The sequence below is a fragment of the Ricinus communis genome, chromosome 5 (assembly GCF_019578655.1).
Source record: "Ricinus communis isolate WT05 ecotype wild-type chromosome 5, ASM1957865v1, whole genome shotgun sequence".
Classification (NCBI taxonomy): Eukaryota; Viridiplantae; Streptophyta; class Magnoliopsida; order Malpighiales; family Euphorbiaceae; genus Ricinus; species Ricinus communis.
The window spans coordinates 16,214,375-16,236,472 of record NC_063260.1 but is presented as its reverse complement, the minus strand read 5'-3'; the positions used below and the strand labels follow the sequence as shown (position 1 = coordinate 16,236,472).

General features: G+C 29.5%; 1 protein-coding gene and 1 long non-coding RNA gene across 2 annotated transcripts; both read right to left on the bottom strand.

Annotated features, from left to right (window-relative positions):
* Window positions 1–5,700: 5,700 nt before the first annotated feature.
* On the bottom strand, window positions 5,701–7,181 carry LOC125370187. Its single transcript, XR_007216104.1, has 2 exons — window positions 6,818–7,181; window positions 5,701–5,843 (listed from the first exon to the last, which is right to left on the bottom strand). It is a non-coding gene; the product is annotated as an uncharacterized LOC125370187 (long non-coding RNA).
* Window positions 7,182–10,320: 3,139 nt separating this feature from the next.
* Window positions 10,321–12,385, bottom strand: LOC8261456 (putative glutamine amidotransferase GAT1_2.1). Its single transcript, XM_002516721.3, has 4 exons — window positions 12,195–12,385; window positions 11,314–12,044; window positions 10,918–11,124; window positions 10,321–10,843 (listed from the first exon to the last, which is right to left on the bottom strand). Exons 1-4 carry the CDS (start codon window positions 12,280–12,282, stop codon window positions 10,589–10,591), a joined length of 1,281 nt encoding a protein of 426 aa, XP_002516767.2. The 5' UTR covers window positions 12,283–12,385; the 3' UTR covers window positions 10,321–10,588.
* Window positions 12,386–22,098: the final 9,713 nt, after the last annotated feature.

Sequence of the window (22,098 nt, the reverse complement as noted above, 5' to 3'; positions counted from 1 at the left end):
CGTATTTCCAGAATGGTAGAGAAAGGAGAATAAGACAACTAACGCTCGGCACGTTTAGAATCTAATCTAGGCCTTATCTTGTATAAGTGTTAGCACAACAACTACCCTTGAGAAGATGATAAAAAAAGGTAACTGACAAGACCATTAGGATGATCACCTTCTCATATAAAGACTTACCACTTTAGGAAAAAGACCATAATAAGACCCTCTACATAGCAACATAAGTGAAATGGAAGAGAACCCATGTGTGATGGTTGATGACGGGTCAGCTATCAGCATATGTTCTTCTCACATACTCCTTAAATTAGAGATGATTGTGAAGGACCTGAAACTATCAAACATGGTCATAAGGGCCTAGACTAGACCAAAAGATATGTAGAACATACGTTTTCAACACTGGTACTTTCTTGGTCCTATGGACTATATACTAGGTCTAGAACAAGAGAAAATGAGCGAGAGCCCATCCCAACTCCCAACTCATGACTCACTCAGTATCAAGCATAGGTCGGCGGAAGATAGTGGGGTATAATAGGCATAGAAGATATAAGAGGAGATTACTAAGCAGGTTAAGGCTAATTTCCTCAATGTAGTTGACTAACCTGAATAGTTAGCCAACACAATTTCGGTCCCGAAAAAGGATATTAAGGTCAAAATGTGTGTAGATTATAGGGACTTGAGCAAAGCATGCCTAAAGGATGACTTTCCTCTTCCTCATATAGATGTGATAGTCGATAGATAGCACTATACTTGAATACAATAGTACCCTCTTCACGAGGCCGGGTTCTTATATAACCACCATGAATGGACAAGTTGAAGACATCTTTTATTACTGAGTAGGGGACATACCGCTACAAGGTTATGCCTTTTGGACTAAAGAACGTGAGTGCAGCTTATCAAAGAGCAGCCACTATCTTGTATCACGACATGATGCACAAGGAGGTGGAGGTGTATGTTGATGATATGATGGTAAAGTCTGAAATAAGGGAAGGGCACTTTCAGGCTCTTGATAAGTTTTTAGGACGCGTGGAAAGGTATAACATGATACTCAATCCGAAGAAAAGCGTACATACCAAGAGATAGTTTCTCTTGCACATGTGGATTCTCTTGAATTGCTTAGAATTTAAATAAATTAATTTTCAAACATTATTGAGTTTATATCATACTATTATAAATAAATAAAAATTATTATTATGTTCATGAGTATTTTATATTTATTTTAGTAGCATATACACATCAAATATTGTTTTATTAAAAAGGCTTAACAAAAGAATGTAACACATATTTTAGATTAACTCGATCATACAAGTAATCGCCTCTAGCGCTAAATTACAAGAAGAAATGAGACATTATGATAGAATTGTTAACTCAAAAGAAAACGAGATAAGATTGTATATTTTATTTAGATTGTCGCATCCAAATAACCTATGAAAGCCATATTTGAATTCTCAGTATTAACCTGTTAAAAATAGAGAACTTAGAGAATGTCAGGCGCTAAGTAGCGACTGAACTTAGATTTGTACATTATTTTATTAAACATCATGTAAATAGAAAATATTGTAACACATTATTCACACCATGTGTGCTTATTCCATCAAGAAGGTAGTGGTAGAAATAATCCCTTACTTCTCCACTGTGTGAAACCTTGAGAATAGCTAGTATCCTCATATGTGTACTTTTATACTTTTTTACTGCTATTTGTATTTTATACTTGGTGTTATACTGTCTTAGCATATTATCTATGGTTATAGATGATTCGGCTTATGGAACGTGTCTAGAAAAGCAGCTAAGTATGAATTACAAATCTCAAGTGGAAAAGGAAATTTCTATTAAGTATATTCATTGCTTAGCCAATCTGGTTGTTTAATAGAAGAATAACTCGATTATAAATATACATAATTAATCTATATATAAAACATATGCCCTTTGAAGGATTAAGAGGGATAAGTCTAGGACACCATGAGAATAGCTAATTATTTCTTAGTTATTTTTATTTATGGTTGAAGCTACTATGTTATTCCTGATAAATGTATAGTGATAAGTGTCTATGAAAGTTTATATATTGTTTAAATTCAGAAGGTATCACAATGGAATCTACCCATCATGTGTGAATGAGAGATGTTAGATTTTTGGTCAGGTTGCCTATAACGAGTTGACTCAAACTCATTAAAATTACCCATATTAATATCCATTATATCAATTATAATTATCATTATTAATTATATTTGTTAAATAATGATAATTATTCTTGTGTTGGTAACTACAACACAAGAGAGACATAACCACGTCAATGTGGATATATGAGAAGTTAAACAAAAAATTATCTAACTCTTCATATCAAACGATGAAGAAAAACTTTTTGAACTTTATAGGTTATTTTAGGATTTAGGTTAAACTTCAATACATATTTTAGTAATTTGTCTTAGATTTAGTGTAAATCATCACACTTGTGGAATCATCAAAAGATAAATAATCAATACTTGATTCTCATTTATTTTCGCACAAAGTAACAAAATAAATTTAAAAATACATCATTCTATTATCTACATATGAAACACTCAAGATTTGTGTCACTCATTCAATTATTTGATATATTACATTAGAAATAACTAAAAAACTTCTAATTAATTGCGTGTGTAATTATCTACTATTTAAATATAAAATATTCGTAATATATTTATTCACTTATTTATTATGTTGCATCCATATATAGTAGTTAAGTTTTAGTACTGGAAAAATTAAAAAGAATACTAGATTCATAGTGCATGCTTTGGAAAACTATTTTACTTATCAGTTAACAGGCATACGGTTAACCAGGAAACTGAAATTGGCATATACAATTAACTTAAATAAATATTGAAGGTGAAGATACAATTCATTTCTAAAAATATTTTACATAGTGATTAGTTAAAATCTAAAAAATTAATAAAATTTATATACAAATCTAAAATTTATGTGCTTCAAATGAAGTTAAAAATAATTTATAATACTACATAATTAAATTTGTATGGAATTGGTTATAGCTAAATTAAATTCTAATAGAATAGGTAAATTTTTTAAATGAGTTTCATATTCGTAAGTCAATATATTTTATAACATCAAAATATCTCTTTCAAGTTTATCATTTTTATTTATTTTTTATTTTTATATCTTGTTCTCAAATGAAATGAATTTTTTAATAAATTTCAATCAAACATAGCATTAATTATTTAATAGGCAGAATTTTTAAATAAATTTCATATTAATAAAACAATATATTTCATAACACTGAATTTTTTTTTTTAATTTTATCATTTTTATTTACTTTAATAGAATTCAATCATATATAACATTAATTATTCTTTTAATTAGATATTAATTCATTTGGTAAGCATTCATTTCTTCTTCTTTTTCCAATTGGATCTAAATCATTTTTATGTATTTTCTGAAAACTAGCTGTTCCTGAAGCATTTATCGAATGAAACACATACTGCTTGGTCTATAATTATTTTTTAGGCCTAAAGAAGTAAAGTAAAGGCACCAGCCCGAGGCCCATAATTATTAATCTAATTAATTAACTAATTAATTTAATTAATTAGTTAGCTTAGTTAGTAATTAAAGGTATTTGCTACAAACGTGAAGTGACAAGAGGAGTTATATAGGCAGTTATTCCCGTTCCCCCCAAGTAGAAGGAGATAATGAGACTCTATGGCACAAAAAAAAAAAGCACTCCTTAAAAAAAGTGAGAGTTGGGACTCTCTATAAAAAGCAGAAGCAGGAAATGGAGAGAGGGGCCAACATCAATATCAACATCAACAACATTACTGCAAAACTCAAATATCTCAAGCACAAATTCTCTACAAAATACTTTTAGTTTCTAGCAAACTTTATTTTTCAATCATTCTCTTGTATTTATGTTTACTTCAAACATCAGTTTAACATAAACTTTTAGCAAATTAACTTTGAGTTCTCTGCAAATGCTTTTTAGTTTCCAACAAAGTATTTGTTTCATTTATTTCTTTGAATTTATGTCAAACACTCATTTGTTTATGCAAATTTTCAGCAATACAAGTCTTTCAGCTTATTCATTTACAAACACTTACTACTATACAATTAATTCTTTATGGTGTCTTTTAAAGATCTAAACAAATTTTGATAAAAGAGCTCAGGAATTTACAATCGACGGTGAAGTAAGACCAAGCTCATGAGCTTATTATCCTAGGTCGGAACAAGTTGATAGGATCCCCTTTTTTCGTCCCCATGCCCCTCTTTTATCACTTAGGAGCCGTGCGAGATAAAAATCTCATGCACGGTTTTGAATGAGAGAAAGAAGTGAGGAATCCTCTTTTCGACTCTGACTCTCCCACCCGTACTTGAAAGTAGTATAGGCGCATGATTTGATAATACGCCACTATTAGTAGATAAAGAAGTCAATTTAGGTGCATTAATTATAAAGGTTCATGTACTTACACATGTGGCACGCTCGACATTTAATTTTTCACCAAATATAATTTGGCAGGCTCGGTGGGTTCAAGTCTCATGGCATTCAAAAATAGAAGTATTACTAAAAAAGATGTTGTGGGGTCTCAAGATACTAGAGTATTACTGATGAAGCGGGACAAGGAGGTTTCGTTCCTTGAAGAACAAATTGAAAGAAGCATAGCGCCTCAAGATGTTCAGCTACATGAGGCGTTAGTACCTCCAACAAGAAATGTTGTTATTGGGGGGCAGAATGATGTTTATCTTTAATTAAAATTTATGATACTAATAACTCTATAATTAATATTTTCAAGATGCAAGTAGAGGTTGCTCTCAAGTATGTGAAAAAGGCCCACAATAATTTTATGAAGAGCCAAAAGAAAGCAACCAATAATTTGATGCAGCAATTTAGCACTAATATGACTAAAATTGTTATAAGAATTACTTCAACTTTATCTTAATTAAGTCCTATGCTACAAGGCTAGGATGTCTTGTCATAGGCAATGGGACAAAATATAGAGCAAGGGGTCAATCTTCCACTAGTTCTTAAGAGGGAAATGATGCTACAAGACCCCAAGCTCTAATAATTCCATATCAGAGATATGTTCCCCTCACAGGAGAGATAAAGGCTTACCAAGAGGACTTGCGCCTGCTAACAGCCCTGGTGGCAAGCCCACTCTACCACACATAACGTACATTAGTATGAGGTACTTGAAGAGACACTTTTTCACCATGTGGAAAATGATTAAAAAAAGAGAAGTTAGAATTTAAGGCTAACCTACGGCCATAAGAATGATCTTAAGATAATATTTTCACTACTTCATGATCTATGTAAGGCCAAATATGGCCATTTTCTTAGATATTTTATTCTTTTTATTTTATGTTCATTTTTATTTTATTGTAAATTGGCTTTAGGGCCACTAGTTGAAATTTAATAAAAGTAAGTCTCATGACCAATTCTTTTTGTACTTATGTATTCCTATTTATGATACAGCTAGCCAATAAGAAAGAAATAATATAAAATTTGCAGGATAAAGCAAGATGAATGGCTACATGATGCAAAATGGTTATAAGTGTAAGTGCCCAAAGATACATTGGTGTGGCTACATGAATGAATGGTTGCATGATACAAATCATATGGTTGTAGTGCATGTGTGTTATATATAAAGTCTTATGGCTACATGAAATGGCAGAGGAGTTAAAGGCATTCTCTCAGTAAGAGCAAAGAACATATAACGCACAAAATAGGAGGAAAAGTTCAATTCATTATAAATAAATAAAAAAATCAAAACACCAAAAGAAGAAAAAAAACTGCCTCTGCAATAGCAGCATGAAAAAAAACTCTATCTCTAGAAGAGGAATGATGATAAGTTGAGTCTGATCCATAACTGCAAAATAAACAAACAGGTGCACACGTTTTAACTATTTAACTTATTAGAAATTTTAAGGGTAAAAGCCTGATTGTATAAGTGTGGGAACTAAGCATGTTATGATTTAAATATTTTATTGGCCATAGAAATATATAGTTTCTTAAGAGATACCAATAAAATATTTCAAGTGGAGCCCCAAGTAGCTCTCTAAGTTAGAAATGCTCTTAGGGACCCAATAATACTTTAAAATATTTTAAGTCAGAAACCTCAAGTAGTTCCCTAACTTAGAATTGTTCTTAGGGAACTGATAGTATTTTGATATGAGATTCTCAAGTAAAACTAGTTCTTAGCGCTTTAATTTTGTTTACCGAATTCCTAAATTAACTGATAATATTTTATTTCGAAAACCCCAAGTTAAAAATATTCTTAAGGATCTAAATAATATTTTAAAATATTCGATTTGAGAGCTCTAAATGGGAAATGTTCTTAGGAATCCAGGTAATATTTTAAAAAAATGGTTTGAGATCCCAAGTAAATTGGGTACTTGGAGATCTAGAGTCCCAAGTTGAAAATGTTCTTGAAAATCTAACCCAAAAAAAATAATTTTGAGATCCCTAAGTAGGTTAGGTACTCGGAGATCTAGAGCCCCAAGTTGGAATGTTCTTGGAGATCCCACCCAAAAAATAAAAGTTCGAAATCCTCAAGTAAATTAGGTACTTGGAGATCGAAAGCACTAAGTTGGAAATGTTATTATGGATCCAACCCAGAAAAAAAAACTAACTTTTTCATACATATCAGGCTACATCCTAAAAAATTTTCTAGCAATTTAAATATAATTATGCACAATTGCCCAACAAATAAACATACAAAAATTAAATTTTGGGTAAAAAGAATACCTTTTTAGCCTTTTTCTTTGATAAACTTAGAAAGGTTTTTCTTTTATAAGTGGGTATACTTTCCATTACCAAGAATTTATGCAGATAGAATCTCACCAATTAACTCAAAGAGTTACGTACAAAGGAGATAGATTTCAATTTGAACCAAACCAATCGGCTTTCGGTTGAAGCAGTAAGCGGTGAGGATTGATCGATTAGTGAAGGAAGATTGTTAATCCAGTGCCAGCATCGTTGAACGAAGAAGATGTAGTAGTAGGCGAACAAGCGGGGACAGTATGATGGTTGTCCTCCTCGACAGCATGCTACGACAGGCGAGGAGAGCGAGCTGCTGTCTTTTCTGGTGCAAGATGGCTGTGATGAAGAGTAGAAAGAGAAATCCAAGAAAAACAAGGTGGGTCATTAATAGTTGCACGTGTTAAATGGAGAGGAATGAAATGGAGCTAAATTATATGTGTAATTGGCCAATACTGGCCAATACATGTAAGGGGGGGCAATTGTTTGGCACATAATTATTTTTTGGACTCAAAAAAGTAAAGTAAAAGCCCAAGTCCGAAGCTCATAATTATTAATCTAATTAATTGACTAATTAAGTTAATTAATTAGTTAGCTTAGTTAGTAATTAAAGATAACTACTATACACATGAAGTAATAAGAAGAGTTATATAAACAGTTATTCCCACTCCTCTATAAGTAGGAGATTCTATAAGTAGGAGATACTGTAAAACTCAAATATTTCAAGCACAAATTCTCTACAAATACTTTTAGTTTCCAGTAAACTTTATTTTTCAATCATTATCTTGTATTATATTTATTTCAAACATCATTTTAATACAAATTTCCAACAAATTAATTTTAAGTTTTCTGCAAATGCTTTTACTTTCCAGCAAACTAATTATTTCATTTAATTTTTTATATTTATTTCAAACACTCAAGTTGTTTATATAAATTTTCAGTAATATAAATCTTTCAGCTTATTTATTTATAAACACTTACTACTATCCAATTAATTTTGTGTAGTGTCTTTTGAGGATTTAAGTAAATTATAATAAAATAACTTATAAATTTATAAAATTTTAATTAAAAAATTAATTTAGACATATTAATTATAAAAATTCATATACCTACACATGTGAGAATTTCCACCAAACACATACATAAAGGACGACAATGAAAGAAATGAAAGTAATATTCCGATATTTCATCTCGAGTTGATTTTCTCAAGTAAAAAGAACAAGTACCCTGCAACAATTTACACACAGCAAGAAAATGATAATCAATTGGATAAGTTTTCAGGCATCATCCGTATAATAATGATTACATTTTTTATTTAAAGTAATGATTGTAATTTGTGTGATCGGGATTCAGCGGGACCCTTTAATACCTAATACCTGTGGCTCACTTGGGCTTTTGAATGGCAAACATATAGGGACAGCAATAATTGATAACAGACCGAAAGAACAATACTTGTCCTCCAATTTCTATACCCTTTATAGGTCAACGATTGCTCTCAGGAATACCCTTTGACGCTTTGTCTATTGGTGGCGTTTGTGTAGAAGGACCCGAATTCGACCATCTCTGCAAAAAGCATAATTCTCGTGTCTATTATGATATGGTTTTAATACTATTTACCTCTATATTTGGTTTAATACTGAAGTGACTTTTTGTAATATTTTTATTATACTAAAAATATCTTTAATTTTAATAAAATTGACTAATTTTTTTATATTAATTTAAAATTACAATTTAATTCTTAAATTAATTATTAAATAATATTATTAAACTAAAATAAAATAAAATTTTTAATAAAAATTAATTTTAGTATCTAATCAAAATAATAAATTTATTATTCTTTTTTATTTTAATTTTTACTTTTAATATAATTTAATTCAAACAAATTTAAATATTTTAAAAATATTTATATTTACAACAATATTATTAATTATATATAATTTAATTTTAGTTATTAAAATAAAATAAACATTTCTAGTTAAAAATATCATTTTATAGTTATTTTTATTATACATTATAGTTAAATTATATTAAAAGTGAAAATTAAATTAAGCAATCATATTTAATCTAGCGAAATAATCTAGATACCAAGTTAACAAATCTACTATCAACCAAGAAAATCATGATAATCTTGTACATTAAAATGAAGCTTTCTATCAACCATTGACATAAAATTGATACGTTTTATTTTTAATATAGTTTAATTTTAATGTGTAATAAAAGTAATAACTTTTAACTATACACTTCATTTAAGAATCTAAAATTAAAGTACATAGTAATCTAATAATATTAAATAAAAAAAATTTAGTGTATTTAAATATTTTAGGATTAAATTATGCTACGAAATAAAAGATATAAACAAGTAAAAGAATATTAAATTATTATTTTAATTAGACACTAAAATTAATTTGTGATAAAAATAAATTTTTATTCTAATTTGATAATAAAATTAATCTTAGACTAATTTGATATTTGATAATAAATTTAAAAATTAAATTATAATTTTAAATTACTAGTTTAGTCCTTCGACTGGCAGAAAATGAGATAGTAATTAGTTTTTAAAGAATTTTTAATATAATAAAAAATTACAAAGACCAACTTATATATTAAACTAAACTTTAAAAGGTAAATAATATTTAAATCTAATAATAATAATATAAATATAAATATAGAAATCATTCAAATGACAAAGTCATTATATGTTAAATTATGTGACTTATTTTCCAATTTTCATCCGTTAGGCCATCCTTTAAGCTTAAAGCTCATTACTATTTAGTTGACAATAGCCAAAAATGGTGCTTGCTTTAATTTGTGGGTTACATATAATTCCTTATTATTTTTAAGTATTTTTATTTTTTATATATATTTAAAATTAATTTGGAACGTGATGAGTATAACTTTCGAATGATAAAATACTGTCTCAAATATTTTAATATAATTATATATTTAAAATTTAAATTTAAAACTTTAATTATATAGAAAAATATTCTTATCAACGTCTGATAGATACTCTTTTATATATATATATATATATTGTCGGTGTTGCAAAACCTACTATTTTCAATTATTGATTATCGAGAAAATTCAAGAAAATCTGGCTTAACAAAAATTAATCATGTCTGTTTGTATATATGGTTTGGTCATAATCGAAAACGATCATTTGATTATAATAAGTCATGAATTTTGCTGATTTGACTGGATTTGACTAGCTCCATTACTATATTGTCCCAAAATAGACTCCACGTCCACATGTTTCACGAAAATATCTTTTTCTATTTTCCTGTACTTGGTGCATCTATAAAATTAATAAATAAAAATACTTTTTTCAAAGGAAATATTTAATCATAAATTAAACATAAACAGCTTTGATGAATTTATTAAAAAAAATTGAGAATGCTGTAAGTTCAAGAAAATAATAATTTTGTATTACTCTGCATGCAATCAAATTAAAATGTTTAATTTTCTAAGAACTCAGAAAATATAAATAAGTTATTTTAGCATTAATCTATTTTAGGATTTCTATTGATACTATCACGCAGATGCATCGTTACTCATCACTTGGAATGATTTTCCCTTTCTAGTACTCTCACTTTGCAATCTTGAAAAGCTCTAATACTTAACCAGAAAACCCGAAAATTTGATACAGCAATAATGATTTCAACTTTGTACTAGTACATTCATCAGTATTCGAGATTTTAAGATTTCAGCCTTTTCCTTTCTCATTTTGGACATAGCAACAAGGAGTGAACATGAATTCCCATTTGCATCATATACATCATGTGAATAGACAAAATAAAGTGAATCATCCCAAGTGATTCTTGTGATGAAACTGAAAGCAATGAGAAAGAACAAACTGCATCAAGAAGCAGCAGTGTCGTTGACAATGCCACTAAGCTTTCTTTCCAACATTTCAGAGCAAATCTGGCCCATCATGCGGTAAAAAGATGACAGATCAGACAACTGCCCTGCTGACATTTTCCCCATCACATTTCTTGCTAATATCTCTCTTTCTTCATTGAACTTCAATTTCTCAATATAGGAACCTCCGTTCCTCACTGTTGCTCCCATCTGTTTTAGCCTAGTTTCTTGTTGCAAACTCAAGGCTGTGTTTGACTGCAATCAATTAAATAACAAATTTTAAATTATTAATATAGTAGTGCTATATAGCACACAGATAAAGCTTGTACCTCTAGAAATTCTGCCCCAGCTTCCAGTTCTGAGTGTTTTGATGGGTGCATTTCTTTTCCATTACTGTACAAATTTCTTGCAAGCGAAAAGCTTCGGATTATAACTTTTCTTTTCTTCTCCATTTCTTGATTTAGCTTTATAGGCTTTGTCACGGAAGTCACACTATTGAGCTTCTTTTGGTAGGCGATCACAGCCTTTACAAATTCCTGCAATTTTCAATCAACATACAGAAGGCAGTCAGTATTTTTATGGGAAATCAAGGAACAGCAGGTTCAACTTTTATACTCTCCAGAAGAGAGCTCATAGCAATAAGAGGAAAGATGGGACTTCAAAAACATGCCAATTACACCACAACTCTATCAAATTCTCCGATAAAAATATAAGAAAAAATGTACCTGATAAGCCTTTGGACATCCTGGATAGTCGAACTCGTCGGTGTCTGAACGTCTCATTCGCTCCGGATGGAATTGAAGCCCCATAATGAATTTACCCTCTTCAGGGTTATAAGCATCAGGATCATAAAACCCTTCAATCAAACCATCAGGAGCAAACGCCATAGGCACAAATCTTTGAGCTAGTCTCTTGACACCTTGATGATGATAACTATTAACAAAAATTTCCATTTTATCTTTATCCAGAGAATCTTTGAACCAATCTTGCAAAGGGCTATTCTCAACTACCTCAACTACATGTCTATGCGCATCATAATTATCATAATCGATATGCTTTACTCTTTGATATTCCTGATATTTACTCGATACTTCTTTTTCTATATCTTGATAAAGAGTACCTCCACAAGCAACATTTAAAATCTGCGACCCTCTGCAAATTCCTAAATAAGGTATGTTCCTTTCCAGGCAAAGTTTAGCAAGCCTTAATTCAATTGAATCTTTCTCTTTATCAGTAGCTGTATCGCTAGCGTGCATCCTCCTGATTTCTTCTAATTCTGCGGGTGAAAGATTAGTTGTTTCATCTTGATATAAAGATGGATCAATGTCCTCGCCTTCACAAAGAAGAACTCCGTGGATCGGCTCGAAACTGTCCAGCAACATATGCACTCCACTAACACGAGGCACAATAACTGGTACGGCACCATAACTTACTATAAGATCAAGATGATATTCCCCTGAGAATTATACACGTTAGTATTAATTTCATATTGCCAAAGTAGAAATGAAGAACATATGCGAAAAGAATAGATAAATAAAAAATAGCAACACAGTCATTTCTTCAACTGTACTAGATAGTATATATTAGAAAAAGGAAATGAACGGACCTACAAAATCGACGAACTTGTTCTTGCGTACGCTGCGTCTAGAGACGATGAGAACACGAGGGAGGATGACAGAGAGATCGGAAGCCATGAAAAATGGAAGAGTTTAATTTGTATAATTAGAGATCCAATTAGGTAGCCTGAGAAAGCGTTGGGTTGTGAAACTTTGTTAAGCTGTGTTGGCTATTTATACCATACGATATAAATAGCTGGAGGAAGGAAGATAAAGCTGACAGCGTGTCTTCACTCTGGAAAGAGTGAGCGTGAGAAACGTGCACGTAGTCCTGCCGCCGCGTGGTATTCATATTTATAAGTTGGTAGGCGCGATTAAATAAAAATTTATTCAAATATTCACATGCGGTGAATAATTAAGTGAGACATATTTTATATACATTTAATTATGTCAAATTTAGTGAGTATATAATATTATTTATCAATTTATAAAAACAAATTACTATAAAAATAAAATTTTCAAATTGTACATATAAATTTAACATTTTATATATGATTTCTTATGTCACATGTATTTAATAACACATCAAATTATACATTACCAGCATTATTTTTTTTGCTGAAATTAAAATCATTTTTATCTACTAAATTTATTAATATTTGGCTAATAAAAAACTAGGAGGGATAGTATATTTATTCGTAAAATCTAGAAGTATTTTAAGTTTTAGTTTATTATTCATTATTTATTATTTATTAATATTGGGGCCTTATGGCGTGGTGGCGAGAGTATCGGATTTTCACTGAATTTTAAAAAGAATATATAGTGACATGGAATTTTATGTGTCCTACGTGACGTGAATTTCTAAGGAAGCAAAGGCAGTGGAAAGCTGTTAGGCAATGTTTACCTTGGGGAGGCATGTCTACGACGGGTCAATGCGGAGGAGGAGATGACCGGAGGAGTTTTCTAACTTTTATACTATAAGATATAAGATTTTATAAAAATATTGATGGTTAAAAGAATTTACTTCTATACAATATAAGAAAAATATTTGTCCTCAATTCAAAAATAATGGATCCAAATATCCAAAAATCGTAGCAACTCAATTTAACAAGACATGCAACACAAAATCTCAAAAAATCAACAAGAAATTTCGACAACAATCTACAATAAACAATAAGACGAGAGAACATACAACTTTTTCAACATATATTCATCAAATTCAAATTTGAAACAGGTAATGAAATCTCATCCACCTATCATTTTAATTTCTTATAATTTTCAAAAAATGCATTAGATATATTATATGATTTACTTAATTATTTACGTGTAAAATAAGATGATTAAAGAATTTAAGTTCTCAGATCTAAAAATAAGTAAGTAATAAAAAATTATCTCGAGAAAACCAAGAAAATTGTATATAAAGAGAGGTACTTTATCTCAAAGAAAAAAGTATTAGACTTGATTAGAGGAAAGCCGAATGAGTCCAATCAAAAAGTATAAAGTTACTTATATATGCTAAGAAAAACAAATCCAGGTACTATTACTGAATTGAGAACAAATGGTGACTTCTTCCTTTATATGTTCATGAAAATTGAAGCATCTATAAGAGGGTGGAAATACTGTAGACCAATAATAGTTGTTGACAGCACTTTTCTGAAAGCAACATACAGAGGCACTCTATTAACAGCAAACACACAAGATGCAGGAGGTAAAATATTCCCACTTGCATTTTTAATAGTAGATTCTAAAAATGATTTCTCCCCCGAGTGATTCTTCAAAAACATAAAACAATCTCTTGGTACCAAAGAAAGCATATGCATAATTTTTGATAGACATGAGAGCATAGAGAAAGCTTGCAAGAAAATATATCCTGAAGCAACACATGGAGTAATATGTATCACTTATTAACTAACTTGAAATCAAAATTAAGAAAAATTCACAAAAGATTAGAGAACCATTCTTTAGAGCTACTAGATCATACACAGAGCAACAATTTGATACTCACATGAAAGAGCTAGAAAAGGTTGATAAAAGAATAAAACTATATCTAAGCAGTATCGATTACAACAAATGGTCAAGACTTTACTCAAAAATACTCCACCGTGACATCAAATATAGTAGAGTCTCTAAATGCATCAAATAGAGCAGCTCAAGAGCTACCAATTACACTATTGTTAGAGTATTTACGAGGTCTAGCACAAGAGTAGACTTCTATAAATAGAAATATCGTAAAAGCAACTTTCACAAAACTAGCAACAAAACTGAAACAAATGATTAATGATAACTCCATTTAGTCTCTGGAACTTAAGGTAAACATATAAATATAATAGTGGTTTATATATTTTAAATATAATTTAATTATTATTATCAATATATTATAATTCATAAAAACTATATATGAAATTAGATATTATATTTTTAACTCTTTGAAATTTGATTCTTTAGGTCAAACCAACAATTGAAGATTGAAGATGGGTTCAAAGTTTTTGAAAATGAAATATTAAATGTGGTAAACTTGAAAGAAAAAACATGCCCTTGTAACCGGTTTCAAATGGATGAGTTGCTATGTCCACATGCAATGGCAATAATTAAAGAGATGAACTAAAATCTTTATGATTACTATTCACATTACTACACAAAAGAGATGAAGCTTGCTACATATGAGGCAACAGTATATTCCGTTGGAAATAAAAACATATGGAATATACCAAATGATATTAAAAAAATAAAAGTCCTTGCAACAGAAAGCAAAGTCAAATAAGGAAGACCAAAGAAAAGAAGAGCAAAGTCAGCATGGGCAAAAAAGAATCAAATCAATGCGCGAGATGCAAACAAGTGGGACACAATAGAAAGACATGCATAAATCAACCGTGTATAGAAATTACATAATAGTAGAATATTTTTAGAGATTGTTAAAAAAAACTTCTTTAAATATAATACTAAAAATCATTAAGATAGTAGATTTTTTTTATTTCTTGACAGTAAATAGTATATTCTGAATATTTACCGAGTATATCAGGTGTATCAACTACTATTTCTGAATCAAATAAAATGAACATATATGTTAAATCAATATACATTAAAGTAATAATTATTTATATTTTATGATTTAATATAATTCATATGTGAAAAATAATTAATAAAAAAAATAACTCATATATGCATAAAAACAAATATAGAAGAAATGCATAAAGGAAATGTAACAGTAAAACTATGAGTATATACTACTATCTTTTTTAAATAATTACTTACTATTAATGAGGAGATGTGGACAAATGAGGCCTAATAAAAAGATATGCATAAATCAGTCATTTATAAAAATTACAGAATAATATAATATTTTTAAAGATTGTTAAAAAAATTTCTTTAAATATAATACTAAAAACCTTTTAAAGACATCAAATTTCTTTTATTTTCTTAACAGTAAATAGTATATTCTGAGTATATAAAGAGTATATCAGGTGTATCAACTACTCTTTGTGCATTAAATAAAATGAATATATTTATTAAATTAATATACAATAAAGTAATAATAGTTTATATCTTATGATTAAATATAATTAATATGTCAAAAAAATTAGTATAAAAATATAACTCATATATATATATATAAACAATGTAGAAGAAATGTATAAAGCGCATGTAACAGTGAAGTGAAGTGTATAATGAGTATATACTACTATTTAGTTACAAAAGAGTTATATTTACAAAAGAAAGTAATGAAAATGATATGAAAATTTGTATTAAAAATGAAGAACTTGTAAGTATTCCTTAATTATAAATAATGTACATAAAAAGTATAAATCATAAAAATGGATAAACAAAATGTAACACTATATAATATAAAATATACTCTAAGTATATTATGAGTATATAACAAATATATTTAACAATTTTATAATTAATTATCATATATAAAATTGGTACATCAATATTATCAAATAATAATAAATGATTTTGAATGCTTAAGGAATTTCTTAAAATTAATTAAAAAATAAAATTAAAAAATGGATAAATATATTATAATAGTATAATGTAATACCCGAAATTTTTATATATTTAATAATAAATTTTTATTTAAGTTAATTTTAGCTTCATTTTTATTTGGTTTAATTTGAAATGATTTAATGGAAATGTTAATATTAGTCAATTAAATGAATTATTTTTCTATACCCAATTAGTTTGAAATTTTAAGAATTAATTAAGTAAATTATTTGAGAAATGATTATATTTTGGTTATTCAAATTTTCTCCAAATGCATATTTATATAAGTAAAATTATATATTGAAAAATTATGGTAAAAATTGTAAGGGATGTTTTTTATAAAAGAATTTTAGAAAAATTGGTATTTTAATTAATTAGTGGTATTAAATTTTAAGTTGGAAATTTACTATTTAAATTAATTTTGTGTTAGGACTAAATTGGAAATTTATTATGGAATAAGGATTGAAAGTATAATTTTATTTTTATAGGGTTTTAATGGAAATTTGTGAGTTTGGTATTTTTGTAAATAAATATGTCGGTTAGGGGTATTTTTGTAATTATATATTTTCAATAATTTGGATTTGGCCCAAATTAATTATTTAGGGGCTTAATTGAAAGGATAAAAGAAAGTTTAGGGGTTAAATTGAAATTCTGCAGAATGGAATTGTAAGTAATTAAGGAAGTTGAGGGACCAAATTGTAATAAAAAAAAGTTCGGGGGCCTAATGTCGATATTGAAAGGAATGGGATCGGAGAGAGAGAAAGTAGATCGGAGAGAGAGAGAGAGAGGGTGATGGTAGAAGAAGAAGAAGAGGAAATGGTGGCTGTAAAAACTGTCTCTGGTCATTTGATCGAGAGCGGCGCGGTGGTGCGCAGGCGCGGAGAGGAGTGTGCACGGTGGAGAACGCGTGCGTCGAAAGGTCGTATGGAATCGTAGGAGGAGCGGCTTGCCCGCGAGGCCGGTTGAGCCGTTCAGCAAGGTTGTGAGTCAGGAGTGGCGATCGGCTTCTGAAGCGGCTCTCTCTGGCGATGGCGGCGGCATTGGGGTGGCCGGGAGTTGCAAGATCCGACAAAGTGAAATTTAGAGTGGCAGCCGATGTTTTTCACCTTTTCCGGCGAGCTCCGGCGGAGGATGGACGATCGGAGGACGTATCCCAACTCTCCTCAGCTCAAGCTTCGCATTGGCACCAGTTTCGTGGCGATCGGACTTCATTTGCGAATCGATGGCCGAGATCGTTCGTAAATCTCTCCGGATGATCGGGTGTTGGATCGGAAAATCGGAAGCAGAAATCGTCATCAGCGCGTCGTTGTGAGTCCGATGGTGTGTTCGGATCGTCGATCGGACTCCGGCGGCCGGAGGCGAGTCAACCGAGCGATCGAGCGTCTCGATAATTTTTCTCTGGCCCGTTAATTTTGGAATTCTTAGTTTAATTGTGTGTCTAATGGTTTATATTGAGTATTTGATGATTTTTGTGAGTCAAAAATAATTGTCGGTCAGTTTGCCTGCCTCGTATTTTGTGTTGTGTGGCGGAGTCGAGAAAATAGTGAAGTTTGGGGACCCGACGCCCGTTGTTTGAATTGTTGGATATTTGAAGTATTTTTCTGGCAGGTCCTGGACCCGTTTTATGGGGGGTAATGTCCGTGTTGTAAGGGAGGTTCTGCCGGATTTTCGGTAGAATTCTCCCGAGTCGAGATTCTTAGACAGTCAGTCCTAGGAGTCTAGACCTAGGATTAATGATCGATTGTTTCAGCGTTTTGATAAATTGTTTTTCGTGACTAGATTGTCCGTTTGTTCGGCTCGCTCAAACCGAGGTACCGGAGCAGAGCTAGGAGGTCGCCCAATCCTGTGAGTTAAAGTCACGTAATCTCTACACTATTGTCATACCTAATTTTGATATGCTATCTTGAAATTCATATTTAATATGATTATTAGTATCGCAATATAAATAATTTCATTTAATTATTATTTGCTGAGATAAATTTCAATATTGTTACTAGTAATATTATATCACTATTTTGATAGTTAATGTTATATTCACACAATTGTTATTATTATTTTTCCACATATCGCATGTTATTCCCTCAAAATTCTGATTCTTTATTTTGATATGTGTTTAATAATTTTGCTAGACCATGATTATTATTATATTTGTTGAATGTGATTTGGGATGAGGCTTTAGTAGAACATGCCACCTGGTGGGTTGCATCGGGGCCATGCGTCTTGCAAGTAATGATCAAGGCGGTAATAAGGTTATTATGGATTCGTTTGCCCTGATCGAGCATTGCTCTCTAGGCTAAGTTCAGTTGATTGCCGGAGTTAAGGTCCCTGATTGAGCAACGCTCTTTGGGCACCGGCTTATTTGGAATTCAAGTGTTCAGGCTGGAGGTAAGGACCCTGATCGAGCTTGCTCTCCGGGCTGACTGGATTAAGAGAGCCGAAAGGCTACTAGAATTTGGGGTTAGGGTTCTACTGAGCCACTCGTCCCGTAAAAGTAAATATATATTTTTATTTATTTATTTATTATAGTATTTGATTATAATGTGATTTGTATTTACGTGCATGGTTTGATATACTGATTTGAATAATCTATGTTTTCTGAGAAGACTGCAATAGTCTCTAGATTATTTGATTTTAACTCACTCTCGAGACTGACAATCTCAATTTATTGTTTTTTTCAGATTCGTGACTGTTAGTCTTCCCGCGACTCTTATTCAGTAACCCGATTCCTTCATCATCGGGTGATGTATTTGATTTGGTATGTAAATTGGTAAATCTTAGATTCTCCGCAGTAGTAATAGTAGATGTATCAGTTGTAAATTTTATGAGTTTCGGGTCTCGCCTAATTTTTCTGGCAGACCGAATTTATTATGTAAAATGTAGCTATTAAGATAATTTGTGGCTTTAATAATATTAATTTGAGATGAGATTTGTTTGAGTTGTGAGTGTCAGGTTTACTACGGGATTCGGTGGCCTTACGCCTACCCATTCCCTAGTGCCGATCACGGGCCCTCGGGTGGGGTCGTAACATATAAAATATATCATATGTATATTATTAGTATATAATGAGTATCGAGCCACAGCATAAAGAAAACTAAAAAATTTAAGTTTTATATATATTCTATTTTGAGTATACAAGACTTATAAAACACGTATATTCTGAGAACATAAAATAAATATTCAAACAATCTAAAATATAAAAAAACAACAGTGAAGCAAAAGAATTTCTGCATATATTAAAAACATCAATAATAAGTTCAAAACAATCAAATATCTATCAAAAATAAAATAAAACCTAATTAGCATCAAATTAAACAATACTATTCGTAAACCTGTTAATAAAACTAAAAATATAGTTGTCCATTATATACAAAATATCAATATAAAACTTTATGGAGAGTTACTACAAATTTCTTCTCCAAATCTTTTTTACTCTTTCAACTTTCTTAATCTTTTCACATGATTCTGATTCACTTTCAAGACCTTCAACATCTTTGGATTTCACATAAGAGAAAAGCAAAATCGCAAGCCTCATCCAATATTGAGCAATGTCGAGTTCTTATATTATTTATTTTTTATTTTATTGTTATTTTATATTTTACTTATATTTATTTGTTCATGATAATATGAAGATTTTATATTCAAAAAATGATAATGTGATATCTCCTCCTTTTGATCTTATTTCGGAAAAGACGTGGTTTCATTCTTTGCAATATGGTGGACAGTTCCTTTCCTCGTCTGTAAGTTTTTTTTAATATTTTATATGTTGTTTACATATAGAGTTGCTTATATGTATATTTTCTTTTTACAGTATATTGATGTTTTGTTCTATTACTTGAGGAAGAAGGCTATATATTCTGGTAGCATGAAAGTGAAGTATACTACAACTGACAATTTATTTGATTAACGTATTCAATCCTTATATGAATTATTTCAAATAAGAAAAATGACTTGTTTGTTGTTAGTCTTGGTCATTTGATTATTGAATATATTATTGGATATGCGTTGCAACACGCCTTAGGTGAAGGTTGACCATTTTTTTTTCCTCTTCATATAAATAATGAGCAACAATTTATTCTTGGTCGTATGTCGTCTAAAGATAGATGTATTTATGTTTATAATTTCTTGAGATCAGGTAGGAATGACAAACTGGGGTGAAGAGAGTTCAACCATATGTTGTTCTTTTACCTCATTTTCTGTCTATGCTTGGTATATTTAGTGATAACAAGTGTGTTGATTTAAATTGTGTTTATGTAGAGAGAAGGTTGAGTGATCCATTTGATATACATATGGTTGATGGCTTGCCAACTCAAGAAGACAAGTAATTTCTAAAGTTATTTTTTTACAAAAAATTAAGACAAGTAATTTCTAAAGTTATTTTTTTAAAAACAATTTTGTTTCTTTTTATTTTCTTTAGTTATAATATTTTTTGTTTGCAGTGATTATGATGTCTTTATATCTTCTTTTGTTGAGATTCTATATTCTGATTTTGATATTGATATGCATAGAAGTATGCTTGCTGTTTTGTTGTATACATATGTCAAACTTAAAGAAGCGAATGGTACTATTAGTGAATCAGAAGATCTTATTATGACTAATCAAATGAACAAGTTGAAGAAGAAGGAGGAGGAGAAGAAAAAGAAAAATTTGTAGTTGACTAGTTAATATAGTTGAAATGTTTTGTAGTTTCTTTTTTTTTTGTTTATTGTTGTTATTGATGATCCTTTTAAGTTTGAAAATCTTATACTTTTACTTTTTTTTGTTAGTTTTATTTTGTAAATAACTTTTCATAATTTTAGTATTTTCAATTATATTTTTTGTTCTTAATATTCTTGATATTAATTTCTTTAATGAATTCTTTAATCAGAATTCATATTATTATTTTATTTATTTATATATATTACACATATTCTATAGATATACTTAATATATACTTTTCATATACTTAACATATAATTACTTTTAGAATGTATACTAAGTTATGCAGAATTTATATTTTATTTTATATATTGTACAAACTTAAAAATAATATTAATTTTTGATTTTAATATTAAGTTTAAATTATCCAATTGATTAAAATTATTGTGAAAGTCATTTAAAGAAATTATATTTAATTTTTTTTATAAAGACTCTATAGTCTTTTATTTTTTTAATATTTACATTTTAATTTTTTTTAATTTAATTTTACAACAAAGGAATAGTATCAAAAGTATCTTATCATAAAATTTATTATATTCATTGTGATTTTCTTGCAAAATTAATAATTTTTTAGTATATTTTACACACAAAACTGACAATTGAAAAAAAATAAATAAATTTATGTTACAGTAAATAATATCTTTTACTTAATAGATACGCACTGTATACCAAAATGTGTAAAACAATATATCGTTTATTGTTATTTTATTATGAATATAAGTTATTTCAATTATACACTTCATTCAATAGTTTCATAGAATATAATAACATCTTTAATAATAACAGAGAAAAAATTATAATAATAGTAAATTGTACTTTCTAAGAAATTTAAACAAATCAATTGCTTTAAATGTATACATTGAAAGAAATGAATGTTTTACACTTAAAAATAAATGAGTATCAAATCAATTTCACTTTGGTAGATTTCTACATGTTTTTCTGTTATGTCTACCCCATCCACATCTTCCACACTTATTTTTATTTTTATTCTCCCATCCTCCCTTAATTCTTCTTTTTTAGGTCTTCCTACTTTTATCCTTCCTTGTGATGGTAGCAGAAGTATTTCTTTCATCCCAGTTGGTATATTCCAGTTGCTTTGATTGCTAATTGGATATACCATTGCTTGATATGTATCAATCATTATCTCTTTAGTAAATAATTCTGAACAATAGTCATAAGGATTAATGACTCATCTCCTTCAATATTGATAATGCATGTGGATATGGAATCTCATCAACTTGAAACTGATTGCATATGCATGACTTTTCTTTCATG